This window comes from Prunus avium, chromosome 5, assembly GCF_965620075.1.
Source record: "Prunus avium chromosome 5, drPruAviu1.hap1.1, whole genome shotgun sequence".
Classification (NCBI taxonomy): domain Eukaryota; kingdom Viridiplantae; phylum Streptophyta; class Magnoliopsida; order Rosales; family Rosaceae; genus Prunus; species Prunus avium.
The window spans coordinates 24,669,284-24,691,409 of NC_142288.1; the positions used below are offsets into that span (position 1 = coordinate 24,669,284).

A 22,126-nucleotide genomic window follows, 5' to 3' on the forward strand; every position below is an offset into this window, starting at 1 on the left:
TGCAACTTAAAGTCCAACATTTGTCAACAATGCTATACCACATAAGAATATTATATTAGTGAAGTTGAAAGTATGACCATATGAACAAGTAGCCAATCACATTTCTCTTCATGTTGAACCCTAGGTAGTTAAACAACATGGTAAGTTTTGGCTTGGTTTGTTAATGTTCGTTACGAAAGTTTCATAAGGAAGAAAGAAAAAAATGGCACAATATTCTTCTCTCTTCTCTCTTCTCTAATCTCTCATCCGGATAGCTCGAGGTGAGGTGTCGTGTACGAAATGTTTTGATTTGATTTCAAGAACAATTACAAAACTCACCTAATAAGCTGTCCTACGTATTTATTGCAAAAATATAAATATTTTTTAAATTATCCCAAGTTTTGTCTACAAATTACTCCAAGAGTAATAACATTCGCTGAGCATATCACAATGCTCCTTATCTTTATCGACAAAAATACAGATTAGCAGCCAATCAATGTTTACTTTTTTTGACAAATACTAACCTAATCACATGGCCTAATGCCAATCATTTATTTTCTGCCTCTTTTTGTCTTTTTCCTTTTATATTTTTTATTAATTTATAGTACCATTGTAGCTTAGCTACATTTGAGGGTGTAAATTGTGATTAACAGCTGCAATTTTCATTTTTTTATAGAAATTATACTATTGCATTCATAATTTAGCCAAACAATCCACTAGTCACAAATGACTAATACAAACTACCCACAAAAGGCCATTACAATAATGAAGCAGTCTAACATAAAAATTAAGACACTTTGGTGAGTCTTCACTAACGATCACGCAAGATCGAAGAAATTATGACATAAGCATCCCAACTAAGATTGCAAACTCATAATAATAATAAAAAATGATAAAGCTTGAAAAACTTAAGTCATAACAATGCAAATAAAACTCTCACAAATGAGATATGAAAAGTTCTCACAACGAATAGGTGAAAAGCTCTCACAAAAATGAGATGTGAAAATTACACATAGAACCCAAAGAGTCTCTGTGACTTATTCAAAACATAAAGAAACTGCAAAAAAATATGGTGGTGAAGATCTAACGCTGAAACGCAGGTGGAAATTTGACGCTGAGACGCAACTTCCTGTGATAGTTGGAGGAAAATCATAACAAAACGAAAATAAGGGAAGAATATAGGGGACAAAGTTGGACCCTACATTTAAAAGCCTTAAGGTGATTTTTCACACCTTGTGTATCCAACTCGAGCTTTTAATCATCAGCATCAAACCTAGTCCTATCCTCATCCATCCAACAAATAAAATAAATTATCTGCTAGTATTATTGTTTGAAAATATATATTTTAAAAAAACAAGTGTCACAACATAATGGCTGCATACTATAAGCCAGCCGAGCCGAGCCGAATGAAAGACCAAGTGATTGTCACCGGCATTTAGAATGCGGAAGAGGACTTAAAGCCTTTGTGCTCATACTCAGCCACGTGTCCTCGAACCAGTTCGAAAGCTGCTTAAAAAAACTGAGAACCCAAAAAATAAATTAAAAAATAAAAAATTCAGAGCTATGAATGAGTATATGATTTCGTGCCCCCAACACTCCACACTTTTTTTCTTCTTTTTTCACTCATTGATTTTTAAAGTTGAAAAAAGGTCATATTGTTTTTTCTACTTTTACTTTTGCTTTCAATTTGCCTTAAAACTACAGCAAGTTTTTTATTTATTATAAAATAAAATAAAATAAAAATTATTTTCTTAAATTGGTTAGTTTAAATAAAATCACCCTTCCAAAATTGATGAGGAGAGTTTAATTTAATCCATCATTATACAGTGGTTTATTTATTAATACGTATTTATTTATTTAAAAGCCTCTCAATTCCAATCTCATTATTCACCTTTATTCTCACTTTTAAAGTTTTGCATAAAATATACTAAACTATAGATAAAAATGTGTGGTACAAGAAAAAAAGAATCAAAGTCATAATCATTCACGAAATTGTTATTCAAAAAAGCCAATATTCCCCATATTTCGAGAATATCAAGGTGTCACGTCCTTAACCAAGGTTGGGAAGTAACATCACAGATAATGGCATACCAAAAAGACTTGTGTGCCACATGAGCCAAACAATTGTAATAAGAAAATAAACAGAATAATCACTTGAGTTAAGTGATATCGGATAATCTCGGACAAATTATAATAATAAGAAAATAAACAATTGTATACAAGTGATATTGAGAGATGAGAGATTTGAACACAAATTTTGTTACAGTAGTAAATATTCTTAATCACTTGAATTAAGAGATATCGGATAATCTCAAAATTGAATAATATCGGACAAAAAATAATACTTGGTAACTAGGGTGGTAGGGAAAAAATAGTGTGGGATAAAACAAGGATATATAAATAAAAACGGAAAAATTATAGTGCCAGGCTAGCAAGTATGATTATTTCCCTAACTGGACAAGGTTTTTTTTATAATTCTAATATTTTAAAATTTTATTAACATAATTCTTCATTTCTTCGGCCAATAGGCAATAGCTCTATCTAAGAACCAAAAATGGGATTATTTAAACAAACTCCACCTTGGGTATGACACGTGGATAACATTTTAACGAGTAGCCACAAATAAACGGAGCTGGGTGGGTCCCACAGGAGGAGCACATGCATAATGATACATGTGACAATAATGTACACGACAATCCAATCCAAATCTGCACAAATGGAACAATGAAGGACGGGTGCACTTCTTTTTTTTTTTTTTGGTAAAAGGTGCACTTCTTTTTTTGGGTTAGCGATATTATTAACTCTTTTTAGTTTCTTTGGTATAAATTTTTTCAAAAAAATGCATTGTATTTTGAAAATATGATGACAATCCAGTCATTTAATGTTGTTTCAATTTTGTTTGGTTTAAATGTCAATCAATGTTACTTCGATACGTTTCATCAATTGTGTCAATTTAATACTATGCAAATGAATTATGACATAAATTTAAAGTTAAGTTTTCATTCTAAATCAATGCTTCGATCATAACATTGGGAATATCATAAATAGTAACCATATAATTTGACTAAGGTTATTCGCAGCAATGGTCTCTCAACTATACCCGTAGTTACAGTTTGGTCACTCAATTCAATTATTAGTTGCAGAGGTCAGTCACTCAAGTAGGTGTTTTGTTGCACCATTAGTCATTCCGTCAAGTTTGTGACTTTTTCCATTAAAAATAAGGGTAAATTCGGAAATTCATCAACAACCCTCCTTTTCCTCCACAATCCTCCATTGCCGCAACCCAATCCTTGCTTCTCCTTCCTTGTACCAAAATATGGGCAGAAAAAGGAAAAATTAATCCAAATACAATGAGCCGTATGTAAATGTGTACATAATCAGAGAGCGAGAGAGAGAGAGAGAGAGAGAGAGAGAGAGAGAGAGCTAGAGTACCAGTGAAACTAAGAGAAAACTTGGTGATGAGAATGCCGGTGATGGCGAAACTGACCAGGAAAGGCCAATTTCGGTTCCACTCACGCTTGAATAAGACGGGCCATGGATCGAACTTTTGCATCTTTGATTTTCTCTTCTTTTCTCTCTAACCTAACGGACAAGAAGTGGTGAAATGCTACCTTGGCTTGCAAGCGTTTGTTTTGGTGCGAAGCGAGAGTCGTCGAGAGAGTGACAATTGGGTCTGGAAGTGCCGAAGGCTTTTACTGCACAGATCGATATGTAGTTTTTGTAGGAAGAAGGGTAGGTGGGGAAGGGATGGGAGGGTGAGAATTGGGTCTGGAGTATTTTGAGGAATACATGCTGGGGATGGATGCCCAATGAGACAGAGAGATAGGGATTGGGGTTGGGAGGGAATAGAGGAGGAAGGCGTGGGTTGCGGCAATGGAGGAAGTGGAGTGTTGTGGAGGAAGGGAAGGGTTGTGGATAAATTTCCGAATTTACCCCCATTTTTGACAGAAAATTTAATAGAGTTTGACAGAGGGACTAATGGTGCAACAAAACACCTACTTGAGTGACCTTTGCAACTAATAATTAAATTGAGTGATCAAATTGTAACTACGGATATAGTTGAGAGACTATTGCTGCGAATAACCCATTTAACTAAATACTAACATTTGAATGCGAAAACTTAGTCTTTTTTCTTTATGTATACTAATTGAACAAGTTTATAGTGTAAAATTTGAATGTTTGTGTTCAATATTGACTCGATTTGTTTATTATGAGCTTGTGTCAAGTAAATGTGAACCCAAATTTGGTAATTTTCATGTTAGAAAACTACCACCACTATTTAAAAGGTCAAAGGTTTTGTGCTTGGTTTTCAGATCCAATTTGAACGTGGCACAGATTGTTAGGCAGAATTTGACCAATTGGGTTTCGGTTAATTGTCTTTGTTAATTAATTAACTCGAGTGCTTAGTGCCCCTAATTATCTGTTAATACTCAAATTCATAGCAAATGCCCAAAAACTAAAGGGTGTTGTCATTTTTGGGGCACGCACACATGGCAGGCAGAGAGGAGGGGCAGGAGGGGCTTTTGGATTTTTTTATAACGCAGCAGCTTCTAACAAGTTTCCGGTAAATCGGACGGTTGTTGTGACTTGTGAAAGCGAAAAGAGGGAGGGACGCAGAGAAAACGGTTAAAGATAAAAGGTTCACGTGGTATGGGTGGCCTCGTGGCCGTTAGATCTCCAGCCTGTTGTGTTGTGTTGTGTGCATGAAAGTGACACCCAAATGGGGCATTATTTATGGTGGAATATCGGAAATAAATAAAATATGAAGAAAAAAATTAGATGGACACGTGGCAGATGAAAGCTGATTCCTGTTACTTACAAAGTTTTATGACATAATTAAGCATGGGTTTCCATACTCGAAGCTGCTTCTTTCATCTTGTGGGTTTGTTTGTGGGTGTTGGGTTAGGACCACTCTCTCGAGCTTGCTTGCTTGTGGCTGTGGTTCACAAAATTTGGATGAAAAGAACAAGTGCTTTTTATTTTGGGTTGCTTTTGTTCACAGCACTTCAAAACATTTGATTACGCGATAGGAAGAGTGCGTGATGGCAACAATTTGGGGAAGTTGACTATTATGCTGCATTTTTTTTATTGCTTAAATGAATGAAAAGGTCTCTCTTTATCACATTGCCGAAGACGCTAGCTCTGTCCAAGTTTACACGAAGTAATTGACGCATACTACTAGTTTTGTGAAGAAAACAGCAACCGAGTAATTACATACGTAGACGACTGTTGCTAGCACAACTCAAACGCCTCTAGAATCATTAATTTTCTTGAAATAATTAGGAAAGTTGGGAGAAAAAATGGAATTATATAATATATAGAGTATATATAAAGCTTCAATCGAAGGATTTCTCAAGTAAGCTATTCATTAGTATTTCAATGATCCGAGCCAACTATAATTGAGGAAACTAAACCTAAACAGAAGGGGCCATGACAAATAATCACCCACGCACTATTCACGACACTTCATTCTGGTTTATGTGTACGGATGCTGACTCAAGATAAGGTTGGGATTATTATTACACAGCACAAACATACGTCCACCAATCAGCTATTGCAAAAATTAATAATAGTTTTTATTATTTTGTAAAAGAGGAAAAATCATTATTAAAATGAGATTGGATTGTATTTGCAGAGGTACCAGAATCCCAGATGAAGAAACTGTGCACATTGAAATGGCGTGTAGGACAACTGGAACTGGAAGGACAAAGGCTTTTTTTTTAAATTTCCTCGGCCATCAAGGCTTTTAACCTTTAAAGAAACTCTGAAACTCAACAGCACTCTTTTTCATGGCACTCTCCCTGTCTAAAAAACTGACCTCTTTTTGGCTTTGAAAATATCTCTGGTCCTTTTGTACCCAAAAAGAAAATATATACCTGCGATTCTGACAAAAAGTAACTCAATCTCGTCACCCCTCCTCCCCCAGCAACGACAAAAACTTGAATTTTTACACATCATTGAAACAACAATCCAAGCAATGAACTATTGAACATCTTCCCGCTTTTCCTACAATTTATCCAATGACACATTCTTATGTTTTTGCTACAAACTGCTCACATATGGAAGTTCTTGCATTACAAAATTGAGAATTGGTTGGTTCAATGGGCCATTTACTCATACTAGACAAAAACCCTTTTAGTGTGGGGCCTATGGGTAAGGAGCTTTTCAATTGGGCCAGTGGAAAAGTACCCAGAATTCTGATTGGCATGACCCGCTAATAACCAAATTTGGGAGAAAAACTGTGTTGCAAGGGACATAGCAGCTATCTCTGTCCAATAATAATATGCCAAGTGGAAGTGTTATCACACGTGTCATAACGTTATTAGCCAGGAATAACAAAATAGTGCTATTCCTTTCTCCAAATTTGGGGCAAGTATGGGCAAAAGCTTCTCAATAGTAATGCTTTCCATTTTGATACTTTCCAACCATCTCAGTGACCAGAAAATTAAAGAGGAGAGAAATCCAAGTCATGTATTGAATGACACAGGATAATGGTAGTGGTATAATCTGAATTGGTGTTTGAACTTAAGCTAAGTTTTCATATGTATTTACTCGGGATTCTTCAGCAAGTCACATGATGCAGAAGTTAAAAGGTCAAACAAGTCGCTTTTCTTACATGAGATATCCAATTCCTTGGCGTGCTTTAGTAGTCAAGTTAAGGTAGAGACGTACCCAGCTAAGAATCTGGAATATGGACTACACTGGCAGTTGCTTGGTCTTCCTTTTTTGATGATTTCTTTCTCTTCCTCTCAGACTGGGGCTCTTTGGCTTTCAGATCATTGCTGAAGGACCTCAAAAAGGCAGCCAGATGTTCATTTCTATGTGCTGAAACCATGTTTTTCCAAGAAGAATTAGTACATCCAGAGTTCAGACATACAAAAATGGAAGACAGAATAGAATAACTAGGTTCATAAGAGCTTGTGGCAAATTGGTATATCATTCAATTTCGTTGAAGTTGATATCCATTTAAACTCTAAGGGTTGAACACTCACCAGAAAGTATGACATCTTCCATGTTTGCAGTTTTACGACCAGCGTGTTGAGCAAATAACTCCAGATCCTTTGCCAACTGTTCTGTTTTGCAAAATAGCAAGGCTTCCATTAGTTTCAATTCAGCTTTTTCCTAATGATGATTGGAACCCATTATTGACATTTTTCATACAGGATATTGTATCACTCTAGAGTCTAGACTTTCTTTCACTACAATTGTTAGGCTGAACAAATTTATGACATACAAATTTCTTAGGGTGAGTTGTATGATGATCATGTCACAATTCTTTACTTCATGAGAAATATTCTTAGACTTGGTGCTCAAATTAGACATGCAGAACATGTTTCACAAATCAAAATATTCAAAACATCCCACAATTATCTCTCAACAACCCTCTTACTAACAAATCTAACCGGACTTGTTTCGATCCACATTGACGAAAGTAGACCCACTTCCTAATCAGACATTTCATTTGTCTATCAAACTCTAAGAACCCAATTCTGAAACTACAATTTCTCACTTTCTAGTAAAAGAGGCATTTCATTTGGAATGTTTAAGCAGAATAACAATACCATTCTGTTTCTGTCAGTTGAATGCACCAGTCGAATTGTATGATTATCGCAATTTGGAATTTATGACCCAAAAAAGAAATAGATATCGCAATTTATCTTACATTCTTAATTGCATGGCAAATATCAAAGTTATAGGCAAATATCAAAGTTATAGGCAAATACCAGTAAATTTGAAGGCCAAATCGGCAATGCAAGTCATCACGGGTCCCGATATTTCCATGTCGTTTCTCTTCGCTGTGCAGTGAAATAGCATTTGACAAGTGAGAAGTGAGAACCAGAAACAAAATCAAGACCATCCAATTAATGAAACTAGGAAGATTGAAGAATGTGGTACCTTCGGCTTCGGCGATAGAGATGGTGGAGACTCTGAATCGATCTCTCAAAAGCTCGCTCACCGAGTCTTCTTCTTCCCTCTCCATTTTCTCTTGCTCTGGAAAAAATACTAGGGTTCCAAACTAGTTATTTATTGATACAATTACGCGCGGGAAAATGGAGTTCAACGCATTGTTTTGTAAAGTGAAATTGTTTAAGTAGTGTTTGAAAACTCGGCCTAGGTTTCGAACAAGAGAAAAAAAAAAAAAGTAAAAATCTCAAGGGCTTTTTCTGAATAGGCCCATTATAAAATGACAAGGGCTTTTTAATATTCACATCCTATAACAAAACAAATAAATTTAATCTCAACTTTAGAAGAGATTTAAAGTTATAACCTTCATTCTTCGATGATAAAAAAAAAGGTATTAAAATAGAAAAAAACTTTTGTCCTTTTCAATACGTGGTATTGTTTGTATGGATAACTATGTGGTATTGCAAATTAAATTGATGATGTTATGACGGCTGCTAATATTTCCATAATTATTTTATTTTTTTTCTTCTATTATGATGATTTGAAGATAATGATATAATTTTGGCATCTTCCGTTGTCTCTAAACATGATTTCTCCATTATCACGAAATTAATGATTTGTCAATATGTATTCACGAAAATCTGTAGTTTCCTTGTTTGACAGAAAAATAATAATAATTTTTAGTTTCCTTAATTGATGATTGACCAGCACATCTGAGCTCGTAAGGCATTTCCTTAAGACTTGGAAAACTGATTAGGTAACGCCAAATCGCATAAGATACCCTATATGAATTATATGAGTTACAAAAAATTTATGTGTATCAGGTAACACCGATCCGGGGTGTTACAATATGAGTGGCGGCTAACTAATCCATGTTACAACATGGATGTATTTAGAACGTTATGTAGCGGTGCTACAATCACATCGAAAAACTTGTCACAAAAATTCCATTGGAGTGCCTAAACAAGTGAGTGATGCAGCTGCGACCTTTAAGGAGGGATGGTGCCCTATATGGAAGAATATTAATTCACCAGTGACCACAGGAAAGAACAATGGAAGAGTAGGCTGTAAATTTACTTAAAAAATAGGAATGTTTCCAATAAATGGAGGACAGTGGACACTGAATTACATATAGGAAGGAGTAGCCATCGTCCCAAAAGTTTACATCTCCTTGTTGGAAGAGTCTTCTGATCTAACCAAAACTTTGTCTAATAAGACGCACCCTTTTGGCTCTTCATGGCATTAGACTCAATCAAACATGAAGGTGCTAGCTCTACTACACCTGACCAAGTTGACAGACAGCAGGTGCCGAATGGGAGCAGCGACGACAGAGCCAAACGACACCCTCGATGGACCAGGCACGAGACGTTTGTCCTCATAGAAGGCAAGAAGGTCGTGGAGAATGCGGTTCAGAAGGGCCGCAGCAGATCTTCTTCAGCCTTGGGGTCAGACCATTTTGAACCAAAGTGGGATCTGGTCTCATCATACTGTAAACAGCGAGGTGTGAGCAGAGAGCCAGTTCAGTGCAGGAAAAGATGGAGCAATCTTCTTGTTGATTTCAAGAAAATCAGGAACCGGGAGTCACAGATAAAGGGAGCGGCTGAGTCTTTTTGGGTGATGAGAAATGATGTGAGGAAGGAGAGGAAGCTTCCCGGTTTCTTCGATCGGGAAGTTTACAACATCTTGGATGGAAATGCTGCGACTGCAACAGCAGCATGTCCACTGGCATTGTTTATCCCAGTACAAACAAATGCACAAAGTGGTGATGGGGCAGAAGAGGCAGCTGCAGAAGAAGAGGAGGAGGAGCAACCTGGAAAAGCTGCCAATGGCCTTCAACAGGATATGGCAGAAGATGGTTTAAGCTCAGATTCTGAGGAGTCAGAGCAAGAGGAGACAGAGTCCAAGAAAGAAAACCTGATGCAAGACAGTCCTGCAACAACAGTCACAACTCCAATGCCCTCTTCAGGTGATATTGATTTTCTTTGCATTCAAATCATTTCATCACGAACATGGCCAAATGACTCTAACATTCGACTATCATAATCGTCTAACCATATAAGCTTTTGGGTTATGGTTTTTGGAAAAGGCTTGCAGAGGCTCCTCATATGAATGCAAAAGATATATCTAAATAGATAGTCATAACATAATACATTGGGCTTGGAGCAAACTAAGAACTTGTATTTTGTTGTTCTTCTATCATACAGGCACAATAAAAGAGAAACGGGGTTTAGACTCAAATACATGCGGAGAGCATATCTCTCAGGAGAAACGGAAGCTGAGACGGTTGGCAATAGACGGATGTGAAGACAACTACAGTGACCAGTTGATCAGAGTACTTGAGAGGAACAACGCCCTGCTGAATGCCCAACTTGAAGCTCGTAACATAAATTGCCATTTGGATAGGGAACAGAGGAAGGAGCAAAGTAACAGCTTACTTGCTGCCATCAGCAAGGTCACAGATGCACTAGTGAGAATCGCAGATAAATTATGATCAAACTTCATGGTAAAGTGAAAGACCCTAAGAAGCTGCATGTTAGAGTGTACCATGTAGGAGGGATCTTACAGTTTTTGTTTAGTGCATCTTAAGCTCATTTCTTCTTTCTTCTTCTACCAGTCATTGACTCTATACAGAGATCACACAGAGTCCTTTTAGCTTAGGGGTTTGATTGTTGATCTGTTTGGAACTAGTTACCATTCTGGTGATGAATTTCTTGCGATCTCTTCTCCAAAGAAAAACAACAACAAAAACAAAACAAAATTTCTTGCCATCTACCTACTAAAATGGAAACCAGGAGAAACAAATTTCAGAGAAGTTTCTCGCCATCCAACCAACCAGATTGAAACAGGAAGGCATACATAAACTTGCAATGAACTTGGCATCAAAGTCAACCAATTCAAATGTCATATAAAGAACACAAAATTGTCATTAACATCAAAAGTTTGATACATCAACATCTTGTATAAATAGTACACGCCATACATACACGTAGAGGATGAGATTCATGAGAACGTACATGTAAACGAGCTTTACAAACTGTTAGAGGAAGATCCTAAGCATTTTTAGGAATCAGAGCAAAGGCAGAACTCAAATATGGCCTCTCTTCCTTATTTAGCAGGAACAGCCTCAACTAGCCTCGAAAAATAAAATTGTGTAGTGGTTAGTCCTCTCTTCCTTATCCTCCACCCAACCTTCTTTAAAGCCCTCTCAACATCAGCCTCCGCATGTAGATATGCCCTTGTTGCCTTCGAAGGCCCCGGGAACAACTCTCCTATCCTCTTTAGCAAATCATAATACAACGTCTTTGGTGCAAAACTGATAAGTAATCTATTTTCGGCCAATGAAGCAAGATGAGCAATCATCGCATCAGCCTTGCTCTGTGGGTAATGAATCAAAACATCTAGACAGACCACTGTGTCATACTTCCCATCCAGGCTCTCTAAATCCTTCACTTCAAATTTTGGCATTACTGGCCCTCCTGAGAACCCACGATTGCTCAACTGAAGCTGCTCTCTTGCCTGCATAAAAAACCAAAATTTGAGGTTCATGATTATCAAAAGCTCAAAATCAATTTGCTTTTCAATTGCCAAAAAGCTCAAAATCAGTGTGCTTTTCAGTTACCAAAAGCTCAAATGGGCAAATCAAACCAGCCATCAACAATTCACATTCAAGCAAAAATATCACCAACGCTAACCCAGATAAGCAAATTCCATTTCCACCAAAACCCACATTGCCAATCGGCCCAATCCCATCAAATTTGAGATTTCCCTCCAAAACCCACAACCAAAGAAGCGGTCTTTTTACTTCATAAAAACTCACCTGCTTCTCAGCCTCAGCAACCATGGCAGCTGAAATATCAGCAGCAGTGACAACAGCACCTTCCTTCGCCAGCGGAATCGCCAAACACCCCGTCCCGCACCCAGCGTCACACACAGTAACCCCTTCAAGCTTTCCTTCATCGGTCAGCATCTTCATCACATTTTCAACGGTCTTGGAGTGCCCAAGCCTAATATCTCTCTGAACCCTGTTGACGTCATCCGTCTCGCCATATATCTTCTTCCACCGCTCGAACCCGGACTTGTTGAAGTAGTCCTTCACCACCTCCTTGTCGCCGCCGCCGACCTCCTCGGCTTGGAGGCGACGGCGCCGCTCTGGGTCGGCTAAGGAGAGCGCGGCGGCGAGTGCGGCCACCGAGCCGCCACCGATAGCGGCGATGGTGGCGCTGTCGACGTCGGCGACCGCTGTGAGGGGCGGCGGGATGGCGAAGAGGGGCTTGGTGGCGGTGGTGGTGGGTTTTAGGGCGGTAGAGGGTTTTGGGGAGAATCTGGGGTGTGGGTTGTGGAAGTGGAGTGGGGAAGATAGTGAGGCTGAAGATGCCATTTTTGTTTTTGATTAGCTTCTTTGGTTTCTTCTCTCCCCGACCGGCGAGAGAGAGAGTGGAGTGTAGAGACTGTGTGGAAGTTGGGTAGTTGATGAGCTTATCCTGGATAGGATAAGAGTTCGGGTTTCCTCGATTTCCGTGGGGTCCCGCCCTTTTTCTTTTCTTTTAAGGCTGTGTTTGGTTGTTCTGAAACCAATGATGAATGTCATTCTCATTCTAGAAAAACAAGAACCAATGATACTCATTTTATTTGAAATAGTATCTTTTTTTATTTATTATAGAGGAGTAGGAATCGAACACAAATTCCCGACACATCAATAGTGTAGTTTTCTTTTTGGTTTTTTCTTGGGCTTCGGCCCTCCTTGTAACCGAAAAAAAATAAAAATAAAAAGTATTTGAAATGTATGGAAATCTTTACCATTCAAAATTACTACAAACTCATTCTTGCTAAGAAATGAGAATGGAATGAGGAAACAAAAGTAAGTTAGCTTATTTCTTATATGAAGTTGTAAATCAACTTTGCGTATATGTGTTTCATAAATGTAGTACAAAGTTTTTTTTTGGTCAAATCGGAAGTTCCGAACTTGACAACACAAGTCAAAATACAGTTTAAATAACTCAAATAGCCCCTAAGAGCATCATTAGTGGGGGGTTGTATTTTCAAGGGTGTAAAGCAAATTTTACATTTCCTTTATACTCCGGGAGATATGCGTTTTTTACTCTAATAGAGAATATGTAAATCCAAATATGCATTTTTAACTCCAAGGAGAATGCTAGCAACCTTCTCTCTAACCTTCTCTTTTGTATCTTTTCCCTTCTCCTCATGACACATGTCACTTTGGTTACTCTTAAAACAATGTTATTAATGCATACACAAACCTTTTTTTTTTCTTTCTAAACTTATCCCTATTACAAAAATAAAAGAACAGGACTAAACACCAATAAAATAATTTTTTTTGACCCACCATCCCCATCCATCCCTAAACCCCATCCAGACACCCTCTCTACCTCTCAAGTCGACACCACCACCTAAAGTCACAATCCCAACCAACATAAGCCCACCACAACATTCTCTCTCGCCTTCCTTCGCCAATCCAACCCAGCCATCCACAACATTATCTCCATCTCCCTCTCCCCCCCTCCCCCCCCTCTCTCTCTCTCTCTCTCTAGCCAACAACCTTCCTTTCGGCGTTAATTTCCTTCACTAAGTAACGAGCCGTCACCACCTCGTATCGTTCCCTCCTCTCCTCCACCACATTGCGTTGATCTCCACCACGATGTCAATGTCCATCGACCCCCACTACGTCGATCCCTGCCACCTACGTAACATCCTTCCTCACGCCGATTTCCTTTGCTGTAAAAATTGAAATTTTGTGCTTAAATGATTATATCTTTTTTTATTAATTTTTTAACAGTAATTTAACCAAAACAAAAGGACAAAACCTGCTGTAAAAAAATACACAGGATTTTGAAAAAATAAATAAAGCAATATACAAGGACAATGCATTTAATAGGGATGAACTTGAAAAATAAAAATTAATTTGTGTAATTCATTAATGATATTGTTTTGTGTGTAAGCAAAATGACATGTGTAATGAGGAGAAAAGAGAAGGTTCAAAAGAGAAGGTTAGAGAGAAAGATTGCTAGTTTCCCCTAATAAATTAGCTTCCCCTAGCATTCCCCTAGCTTCCTCTATCCTCTCTCCTCCTTTCTAAGTGGTGAGGTCCATTCCAAAGGTGTAAAAACATATATAAACATAGAACTTTTTTTTTTTTTTTTTTTCTTGGACATCAAACGCAATTTTACAACCTTTTACGTACTCTCTAAGTAACAACCCCTGCACTACGCCGTAACTAATTTTCAAAAAACCATATTTACAACACAGTCCTATAGCACAGTGACTTCACAGCGCCAAGAGCCAAAAACCAAAAGATCAAGACTCGGTATAATATTATTCTCTTTTGGTTGGAGTTTAAGCAAAGACAAAGAAAAACTTTAAAGTGCGTTTGGATGAGGGAAATAAACTTGGGATTTTGACAAAAGTCGGAATTTCTAAATTGACATGAACCTATTCCCGTGTTTGGATAAAAAAACATAGAAATTTAGAAATTCCGCATGGGAAAAAACATGGAATTCCGAGATCATAAATCCCAACTTTAAATTCCATCTAAAAGTCGTCATTTCTAAAATCCCAAGAGAGATTGAGTTTAAAAAAAGATAACTTTACAAATAAAGGTTAAATTCTGTGTTTTAAATCCGTCACCCAAACAAGAAACTTTACAAATTCTAGAACATTAATTTCCGTCATTTTAAATTCCGTGATTTATGAAATCCTTTGTATTTTTAAATTTCCTTATCCAAACACACTGTTAGTATATTGAAAACCAACTCTTAACTACAAGAAAAAACCAACTGGATTGGTAAGTCTTCTTCATTGATCTTGTCGCTCGATCACTCTCGACGGACCTCTCAATTCTCTATATAAAAACACTTTCTGGGTTTTGTTTGCTCTCTCACTCTGTCAAAAATGGCGCTTGAAGCTTGCTTTCGGCTGCTCTTGCTACTGCTTCTGTTTCTAATTGCAGAACCCAAGTACGTGCAGTACAATACGACGTCGCGCCTCGTCCCCGGGAAGCTCAACGTTCATTTAGTCCCTCACACCCACGACGACGTCGGATGGTTGAAGACCGTTGACCAGTACTATGTTGGCTCCAACAATTCCATTCAGGTCGTTATCTTCTAATAATTTTAATCTCAATATTTGTTTCTGCTTTTTAATTGATTTATGCTTTTAAAAATCGCAGGGAGCTTGTGTTCAAAACGTGCTGGATTCTTTGGTTCCCGCATTGCTGGCCGATAAGAACCGCAAGTTCGTATATGTTGAGCAGGCAATCAATAATATTTTTCACTTTTTCTTTTCTGGGTATAAATAAAGTTGAATAAAGTTGGAATTTTGAATTGGATTTTTTGGTAGCGATGAATGAAATTAAAGTGCTTTGTAAATGCAGGCGTTTTTTCAACGTTGGTGGAGAGAGCAGAGTGAGGGAACCCAGAACACGGTCAGGCGGCTAGTCAACAATGGTCAACTGGAACTCATGTACAAAACCTGCAATGTCTTTGGCATTAGCTATAGTCTGCAATTGTAGTCAAAGTTTCAATCTTTTTGTTTTGAGTCTGTTCAAGTAGGCTGCTATGAGTTTGAAAGAATACATATTTTTGTTGTGTTTTTTTCATTTGGGTTTTGAGTTGCTTAAATTTTGTGTGGCAGAAATGGGGGGATGTGCATGCATGATGAGGCTGCTCCTCATTACATCGATATGATCGATCAGACGACCCTTGGGCATCGATTTATTAAAGAAGAATTCAATTTGACTCCAAGAATTGGCTGGCAAATCGACCCATTTGGACATTCTGCAGTGCAGGCTTACCTTTTGGGGGCTGAGGTATGCTTTTTTCTTCAGCTTTATTTGTTACTGAAACTATCAGTTGGTTTATCAGTCACCCAGATTTGTATCATGCATCAGTGAGTGATTTTGCGAAACCATTTATTAAACATCAGCTCTTTTGTTGGCATAGGCTGGATTTGACTCTCTCTTCTTTGCGCGAATCGACTACCAAGACAGAGAGAAACGGAAAAATGAGAAAAGCCTTGAGGTTGTCTGGAGGGGTTCTAAGAGTCTTGGTTCATCTGCACAGGTGTGTGCCACTGCCACAAAGTTTATGTAGTTCTGATGTTCTAGTTGAACTAATTCAAATATCAATGTTCTGCTTTGAAACTATGTTTTTCTGATTGCTTACATTTGAAGATTGGAAATGTTTTATTGATCAAATTCTTTTTGTGTGTAGATTTTTGCTGGTGCATTCCCTAAGAATTATGAACCTCCTACTGATAATTTCTATTTTGAAGTTAATGCCGAATCCCCTATTGTGCAAGTAAGTTCAGTCAACTGAAGCTGACAGGATATTGACATCTACCTATGTGCTCAGTAGTTATGGAAATATTTATTCACTTTGTCCTTCCTTGTTTGAAGGATGATATGGATCTGTTTGACTACAATGTGCCCAATCGCGTTAATGAGTTTGTATCTGCTGCAATATCACAAGTAAGATGCATAATCTGATATTGGCACTCAGCAAGATAATCACTTTTTCATCTGTTTAGGCTGTCAGCCAGTCAAACTTTACTTTAAGAAAGAGTAAAAAATCTGTCAAGGTTTATATAAATTACTTGCCTCTCTTATCCAGGCAAACATTACTCGTACAAATCATATCATGTGGACCATGGGAACGGACTTCAAGTATCAATATGCTAATTCATGGTTCAGGCAGATGGATAAGTTCATTCATTATGTGAATCAAGTTAGTCCAAGGTTGTAAACATTGTTGCCATTTTGCCTTTTCGGCCCTTTTAATGGCATTGTATCTACATACTTAATAATTTTGTATGTTAATGGAAGTACTTGTATTAATGCTTGCAGGATGGACGTGTCAATGCCCTATACTCAACCCCATCAATATACACTGATGCCAAGTATGCAGCAAATGAGTCCTGGCCGATCAAGAGTGACGACTTCTTTCCGTGAGCTAAATTTTTGAATTCAAATTCACTTTTTCACTTACAAGTTCCCATTCCTTTTCTCGTCTGTTGACCTGTTGTTATGTGTTTTTATCAGATATGCTGACAAAGTGAATGCTTACTGGACTGGATATTTTACAAGCAGGCCAGCCATCAAAGGCTATGTTAGAGCTTTGAGTGGCTACTATTTGGTAAACTCTTATGAACATTTTAGTTTCTCTTGGTAAGTATTACGTGTTAGGCTCTTAGAAAAGCGTCCAGTCCATGCTATTATGGTAACTGTCGTTCAATTTATGAACAGGCAGCAAGACAATTGGAGTTTTTTAAGGGAATGAGTAAATCGAGGCCTAACACAGATTCTTTGGCTGATGCTTTAGCAATTGCTCAACATCATGATGCAGTTAGTGGCACAGAGAAACAGCATGTGGCTGATGACTATGCAAAACGACTTTCAATAGGTTACAATGAGGTAAAACTTGACCTCTCCAGACATTCTCAGTAGTATCTTAATTTTTACTTCATGAAACTGTTCTTGCAGGCTGAGAAGGTTGTTGCAGAATCACTTGCTTGCATGACAGAGTCGAGATCAGAAGCTGGCTGCAAGAGTCCATCAACTAAGTTTCAACAGGCAAATTAAAATTTGACCCTTTGTCCTACATTTTTCGGCTGTTTGAGTTCGCAACTGGACTAACAAACTGAAATTACGTCTATCTTTTCTTTTCACATTTGCAATTATATTCTTATTTCAGTGTCCACTTCTGAATATTAGCTATTGCCCCCCATCAGAAGCTGATCTGTCAAATGGGAAATCGCTGGTGAGGATAGTTTGATGATGGACATTTGAACTCCGGCATGTTTATGTGTTGATTAAGAAGTATGAATTCCATGATGCATTCTTTTTTGTAGGTTATTGTTGTCTATAACTCTCTTGGATGGAAGAGAGAGGATATCATCAAGATTCCTGTGAGTAATTATTTCCTGTTCCATGCTGTAATCCTTACCTTTGTTTTTAGATGGATAGCAGTAATTCAGTTATTTCTTCCACATGGTATTCGTGCATGAAGTGTTTTTAGCTTATAGATGTACTTTCCAAAACCAACAATAAGCAATCTGTTTGTTGCTTTGCATATAAGATGAGCAATATGTTTTCTGTATGCATACAATTTTTGCATGCATGTTGATTTATTTGTACATGAAGTGTTTTTAGCTTATAGATGTACTTTCCAAAACCAACAATAAGCAATCTGTTTGTCGCTTTGCATATAAGATGAGCAATATGTTTTCTGTATGCATACAATTTTTGCATGCATGTTGATTTATTTGTTCTGAATACTTGTTTTACGATCTGGTACAGGTTGTCAGTGCAAATGTCACTGTAAGGGACTTTACAGGAAAAGAAATTGAATCACAACTCCTACCTCTGCTTAATGCGTCAGTCGGCATAAGAAATGACCATGTTAGGGCATATCTGGGAATATCTCCAAGTGTGACCCCAAGTTATTGGCTTGCATTTTCAGCAACTGTACCACCTCTTGGTTTTAGCACTTACATTGTCTCAAGTGCCACACAGACAGGTTAACCATGTGAATTCCTATGCATTATAATACTCATGCAACATAAAATAGAGGAACTGGATTAGTTCTTCTCTATAAATTTAATGACTCGGATTTTGTTTCATATGCCGCCTTGCATGTGCAGCTACTAGTTCAGCTAGACAAACAGTATACAAGTCAGAAGCAAGTCAAAATGATACCATAGAAGTTGGGCCTGGAAACTTGAAACTTATTTATTCTGGAAATGAAGGGAAACTTACTCAATACTTTAACAGTAGAAGCTCGGTATGTAATTCACACAGTTGTAATATACTTGTTTCCACACTTTGCTTGATATATAACTTTCTTTTCCTTTATAGTTATGTTGCATGCGTCTGATTTAGTATTTAGTTTACAACTCAAGGTCAAAGAGTCGATAGAACAATCATTCAGCTACTACGCTGGAGATGATGGAAGTGTGGATAAACAGGTAATGCAAAGATATATTGAAGTCTTTTGTTGTGGTTGTTACACATTTTAAATGTTATCATATATTGTAAATATTGAAAAGGAAATATTTCAATTTTCTGAAGGCTGATGGAGCATACATCTTCCGCCCTAATGGTACATATCCCATCCAGTCTAAAGGACAGGTACTTACATAATATCTTTGATGCACTGCTTCAACTTCTATCATATTCAATCACAATAAGAAATAGTGGATTTATCATCAGAAATTGCAGGTTCATTTAACTGTTCTGAGGGGACCATTGCTAGATGAAGTACATCAGAGGATCAACTCTTGGATATATCAGGTGGTTATCCCTGTCAGTTGAACAATGTATCAGCCATCTTGTCTAACTTTCTTACTCTGTTAAAGAACATGATAAAAATATTGGAGAATACGATATATGCATATGTTTTTTCACGGCATCGAGATTCCATTATCGATACTAACAATAGTTTACTTGTTGCACGGTTAAGCAGGTCACTAGAGTGTACAAGGAAAAAGAGCATGCTGAGATTGAATTTACAGTGAGTTAACTGCACTCTGTTGCATATTTCCATTGCATTTGTCATGCGAATATAAAGAATTGCTATTTGGAGAATTTTCCTCTTACAACAGTGTTCTCATTTCAGGTTGGGCCTATACCAATTGGTGATGGAATTGGAAAAGAGATTGTAACTAAGATTACAACCAGCATGGCAACTAACAAAACATTCTACACAGATTCCAACGGGCGTGATTTTATTGAAAGAGTATGTTGTGTGCTTGCTTTCATTTGCAGTTAAATCATCATAAATAGAACATTTTGGCTAGCCAAGTTGTGAATAGACTTGTTCAGTGTCTACAAGTTGCAAGAAAGCAACAAGTGAGTCTAAGCTGTAGTTGGACATTGTCTTAAACAAATTATCATTTTGCAGATTCGAGACTATAGAAAAGACTGGGACTTGCAAGTGAATCAACCTGTTGCAGGAAATTATTATCCGGTATGTATGTATGTTTAATTACTACAATCAATGGGTTTTATTGTCTCACGCTTTACTACACTTATGTATCTTTCACCTTAAAGTAGCCTGTAAGGAGGATAAAATGGAAAAAAGAAAAGTTGACCAAGAATTTTTAAATTAATCATTGGTATCACACCTATCAGTATGTACTTATATGTATAAGAAGTTTAATTTAACCATTTAAACTACTGTAATTATGAAGTGATTAGTTTCTTTAACAAATTCTAATTTATTTTCATTTCAGATTAACCTCGGAATCTACGCGAAAGATAACAACACAGAGATGTCAGTACTAGTAGATAGATCTGTAGGTGGATCCAGCATTGTGGATGGGCAAATGGAACTGATGGTTCACAGGTTTGTGTTGTACTTTACTTTAGATTTGCATTTTTACACTGCCTAATTATGTCTATTTTTTAGTGAATAACATGGATATTAAACTTCCCCTCCTCAGTCTTGAATTTAACCAGCTTGATTTCACTTCACACTGGGTGTGCATAGAATAATTATTTCCTAATATAATGTACTTTCGGAATAAGTGACATGGAATTTCCCCTTTTATTAGGAGGTTGCTCCATGATGATGACAGAGGTGTTGGAGAACCACTAAATGAAACTGTGTGCATTCAAGATGTTTGCAAAGGACTAATAGTATGATCATAAAAATCAACCTCGTTTCTATTCCAAAAAAAAAAAAAAAAAAAAAAAAAAAAAATAGTATGATCATAAAAATCAACCTTGTGGTTCTTACTGTTCACAAAGACCAGAATTTTCACGTCTGATATGCTTGCTTGATTAAAACACTTTGACAGATCACAGGAAAGTACTATCTCAGACTCGATCCTCTAGGAGAGGGCGCTAAATGGCGTCGATCATTTGGTCAGGAGATATATTCTCCATTTCTTTTAGCCTTCACAGAACAGGTAAAAATGAACGAAGTTGCGGTGTTCTTGTGGCTGCCTAGAGGGTTCATCTGTAACTCTAATGGCTGGTTTTCTTTCAGGAAGGAGATAACTGGACAAGTTCTCATGTGACAACCTTTTCATGGATGGATCCTTCCTACGTTTTACCTGATAATGTTGCAATAATAACCCTCCAGGTTTGTATTTCTCATCCAGAAGTAGAACAGAAGATTTTCCCCTGTCATGAATTCCAGAGCAACACCCTATATAAATGATAGAATTTTCACTATCATGAACATTGTTGATCCCGTTTCTTGAACTCTGTAGGAGCTGGAGGATGGGAAACTTCTGTTCCGTCTCGCACATTTATATGAGGTTTTAGTTTCTAACTTATATATACTCACCAATTCAGCTATGTACTCTAATAAGGCTCTGATACTTGTATGGTGTATATCAAATGCTAGATTGAAGAGGATAAGGATCTTTCAGTTATGGCAAGTGTAGAGCTCAAAAAGGTGTTTGCAGATAAGAAGGTAGCAGAAATGACAACACTTTACTGGTCTGTAATACTTACCATCTAAATCCTTATGGTAATATTTTTCCTTTCCATAACATTCAGATAAACAAAGTAGCAGAAATGAGTCTATCAGCTAACCAAGAAAGGGCAGAGATGGAGAAGAAGAGACTGGCGTGGAAAGTGGAAGGCTCCTCCGAAGAAGAAGCTGTGGCCAAAGTGATGAGGGGAGGGCCTGTTGATCCAACAAAGCTGGTGGTGGATCTTGCTCCAATGGAAATTCGAACATTCATGATCGACTTCTATTCCAAGCATTGGACCGCTGACAGGTAAGGATGCGATTTTCAACGTGTGGTTGGCCACGTTTTTCAACAATAGACTTTGCTATCGTAATGAGTTCGTCAAGGGCGCTTGGAGTTCTTCAATTCAGCAGTCACTGAATGGACATGTCTGGCCAGGCATGGAGATGAGGAACCAAGTAGTATGAAATTCAAAGGCCTTTTATGTTATTGCTTAGCCTAGCTTTTCTCAATAAAAATCAGTTTTCTTCTTTGGAAAATTGTAACACTTGTGTTTTTAGCATGAAATACTGAAATTGATCTGTATCATCAACATTAACCTGTGTCAACTTGATGAGATTAAATTAGGTAAAAAATGAAGAGCAGTTCTAGCTAAAGCATGAGCACAAATGGTACAACATCTAAGTTGGCATTGAAAATTCCAGTTTTGATTATCAGATGTTCATCCTTACTCGTTTTAGTTTTAATATGTAGGCTTATGCCTCCTTTATGAAAGGGAGCTTGCTCTTTGAAAAATATCAAAATTGGG

At 37.4% G+C, this 22,126-nt stretch overlaps 4 protein-coding genes across 7 annotated transcripts; 2 read left to right on the forward strand and 2 right to left on the reverse strand.

Moving 5' to 3' along the window:
- Window positions 1–6,413: 6,413 nt before the first annotated feature.
- LOC110757451 (Histone superfamily protein) lies at window positions 6,414–8,050 on the reverse strand. The gene is made up of 4 exons (XM_021959051.2): window positions 7,876–8,050; window positions 7,704–7,775; window positions 6,972–7,052; window positions 6,414–6,804 (listed from the first exon to the last, which is right to left on the reverse strand). Exons 1-4 carry the CDS (start codon window positions 7,958–7,960, stop codon window positions 6,656–6,658), a joined length of 387 nt encoding a protein of 128 aa, XP_021814743.1. The 5' UTR covers window positions 7,961–8,050; the 3' UTR covers window positions 6,414–6,655.
- A 1,055-nt stretch (window positions 8,051–9,105) lies between these two features.
- LOC110757509 (trihelix transcription factor ASR3-like) lies at window positions 9,106–10,523 on the forward strand. The gene is made up of 2 exons (XM_021959143.2): window positions 9,106–9,850; window positions 10,089–10,523. The coding sequence occupies exons 1-2, from the start codon at window positions 9,121–9,123 to the stop codon at window positions 10,373–10,375; spliced, it is 1,017 nt and encodes a 338-aa protein (XP_021814835.1). The 5' UTR covers window positions 9,106–9,120; the 3' UTR covers window positions 10,376–10,523.
- A 267-nt stretch (window positions 10,524–10,790) lies between these two features.
- CHLM (magnesium-protoporphyrin IX methyltransferase) lies at window positions 10,791–12,391 on the reverse strand. Its single transcript, XM_021959154.2, has 2 exons — window positions 11,702–12,391; window positions 10,791–11,400 (listed from the first exon to the last, which is right to left on the reverse strand). The coding sequence occupies exons 1-2, from the start codon at window positions 12,260–12,262 to the stop codon at window positions 10,990–10,992; spliced, it is 972 nt and encodes a 323-aa protein (XP_021814846.1). The 5' UTR covers window positions 12,263–12,391; the 3' UTR covers window positions 10,791–10,989.
- Window positions 12,392–14,638: 2,247 nt separating this feature from the next.
- LOC110757343 (alpha-mannosidase At3g26720-like) lies at window positions 14,639–21,974 on the forward strand. Of its 4 annotated transcripts, none has more exons than XM_088253592.1 (29): window positions 14,639–14,991; window positions 15,068–15,151; window positions 15,272–15,360; window positions 15,532–15,706; window positions 15,840–15,959; window positions 16,110–16,196; window positions 16,295–16,366; window positions 16,509–16,622; window positions 16,742–16,842; window positions 16,937–17,030; window positions 17,141–17,308; window positions 17,378–17,467; window positions 17,589–17,654; window positions 17,746–17,802; window positions 18,194–18,413; window positions 18,538–18,677; window positions 18,796–18,861; window positions 18,965–19,024; window positions 19,106–19,186; window positions 19,359–19,406; window positions 19,512–19,631; window positions 19,797–19,862; window positions 20,128–20,240; window positions 20,449–20,533; window positions 20,695–20,805; window positions 20,886–20,981; window positions 21,112–21,159; window positions 21,249–21,317; window positions 21,404–21,974. In XM_088253592.1, exons 1-29 carry the CDS (start codon window positions 14,791–14,793, stop codon window positions 21,629–21,631), a joined length of 3,069 nt encoding a protein of 1,022 aa, XP_088109718.1. In that variant the 5' UTR covers window positions 14,639–14,790; the 3' UTR covers window positions 21,632–21,974. The 4 variants fall into 4 exon arrangements, 3 of the variants coding, with proteins under 3 accessions (XP_088109718.1, XP_088109719.1, XP_088109720.1); XM_088253593.1 differs by having other exon boundaries at window positions 19,115–19,186; XM_088253594.1 differs by lacking the exon at window positions 14,639–14,991 and having other exon boundaries at window positions 15,068–15,186.
- Window positions 21,975–22,126: the final 152 nt, after the last annotated feature.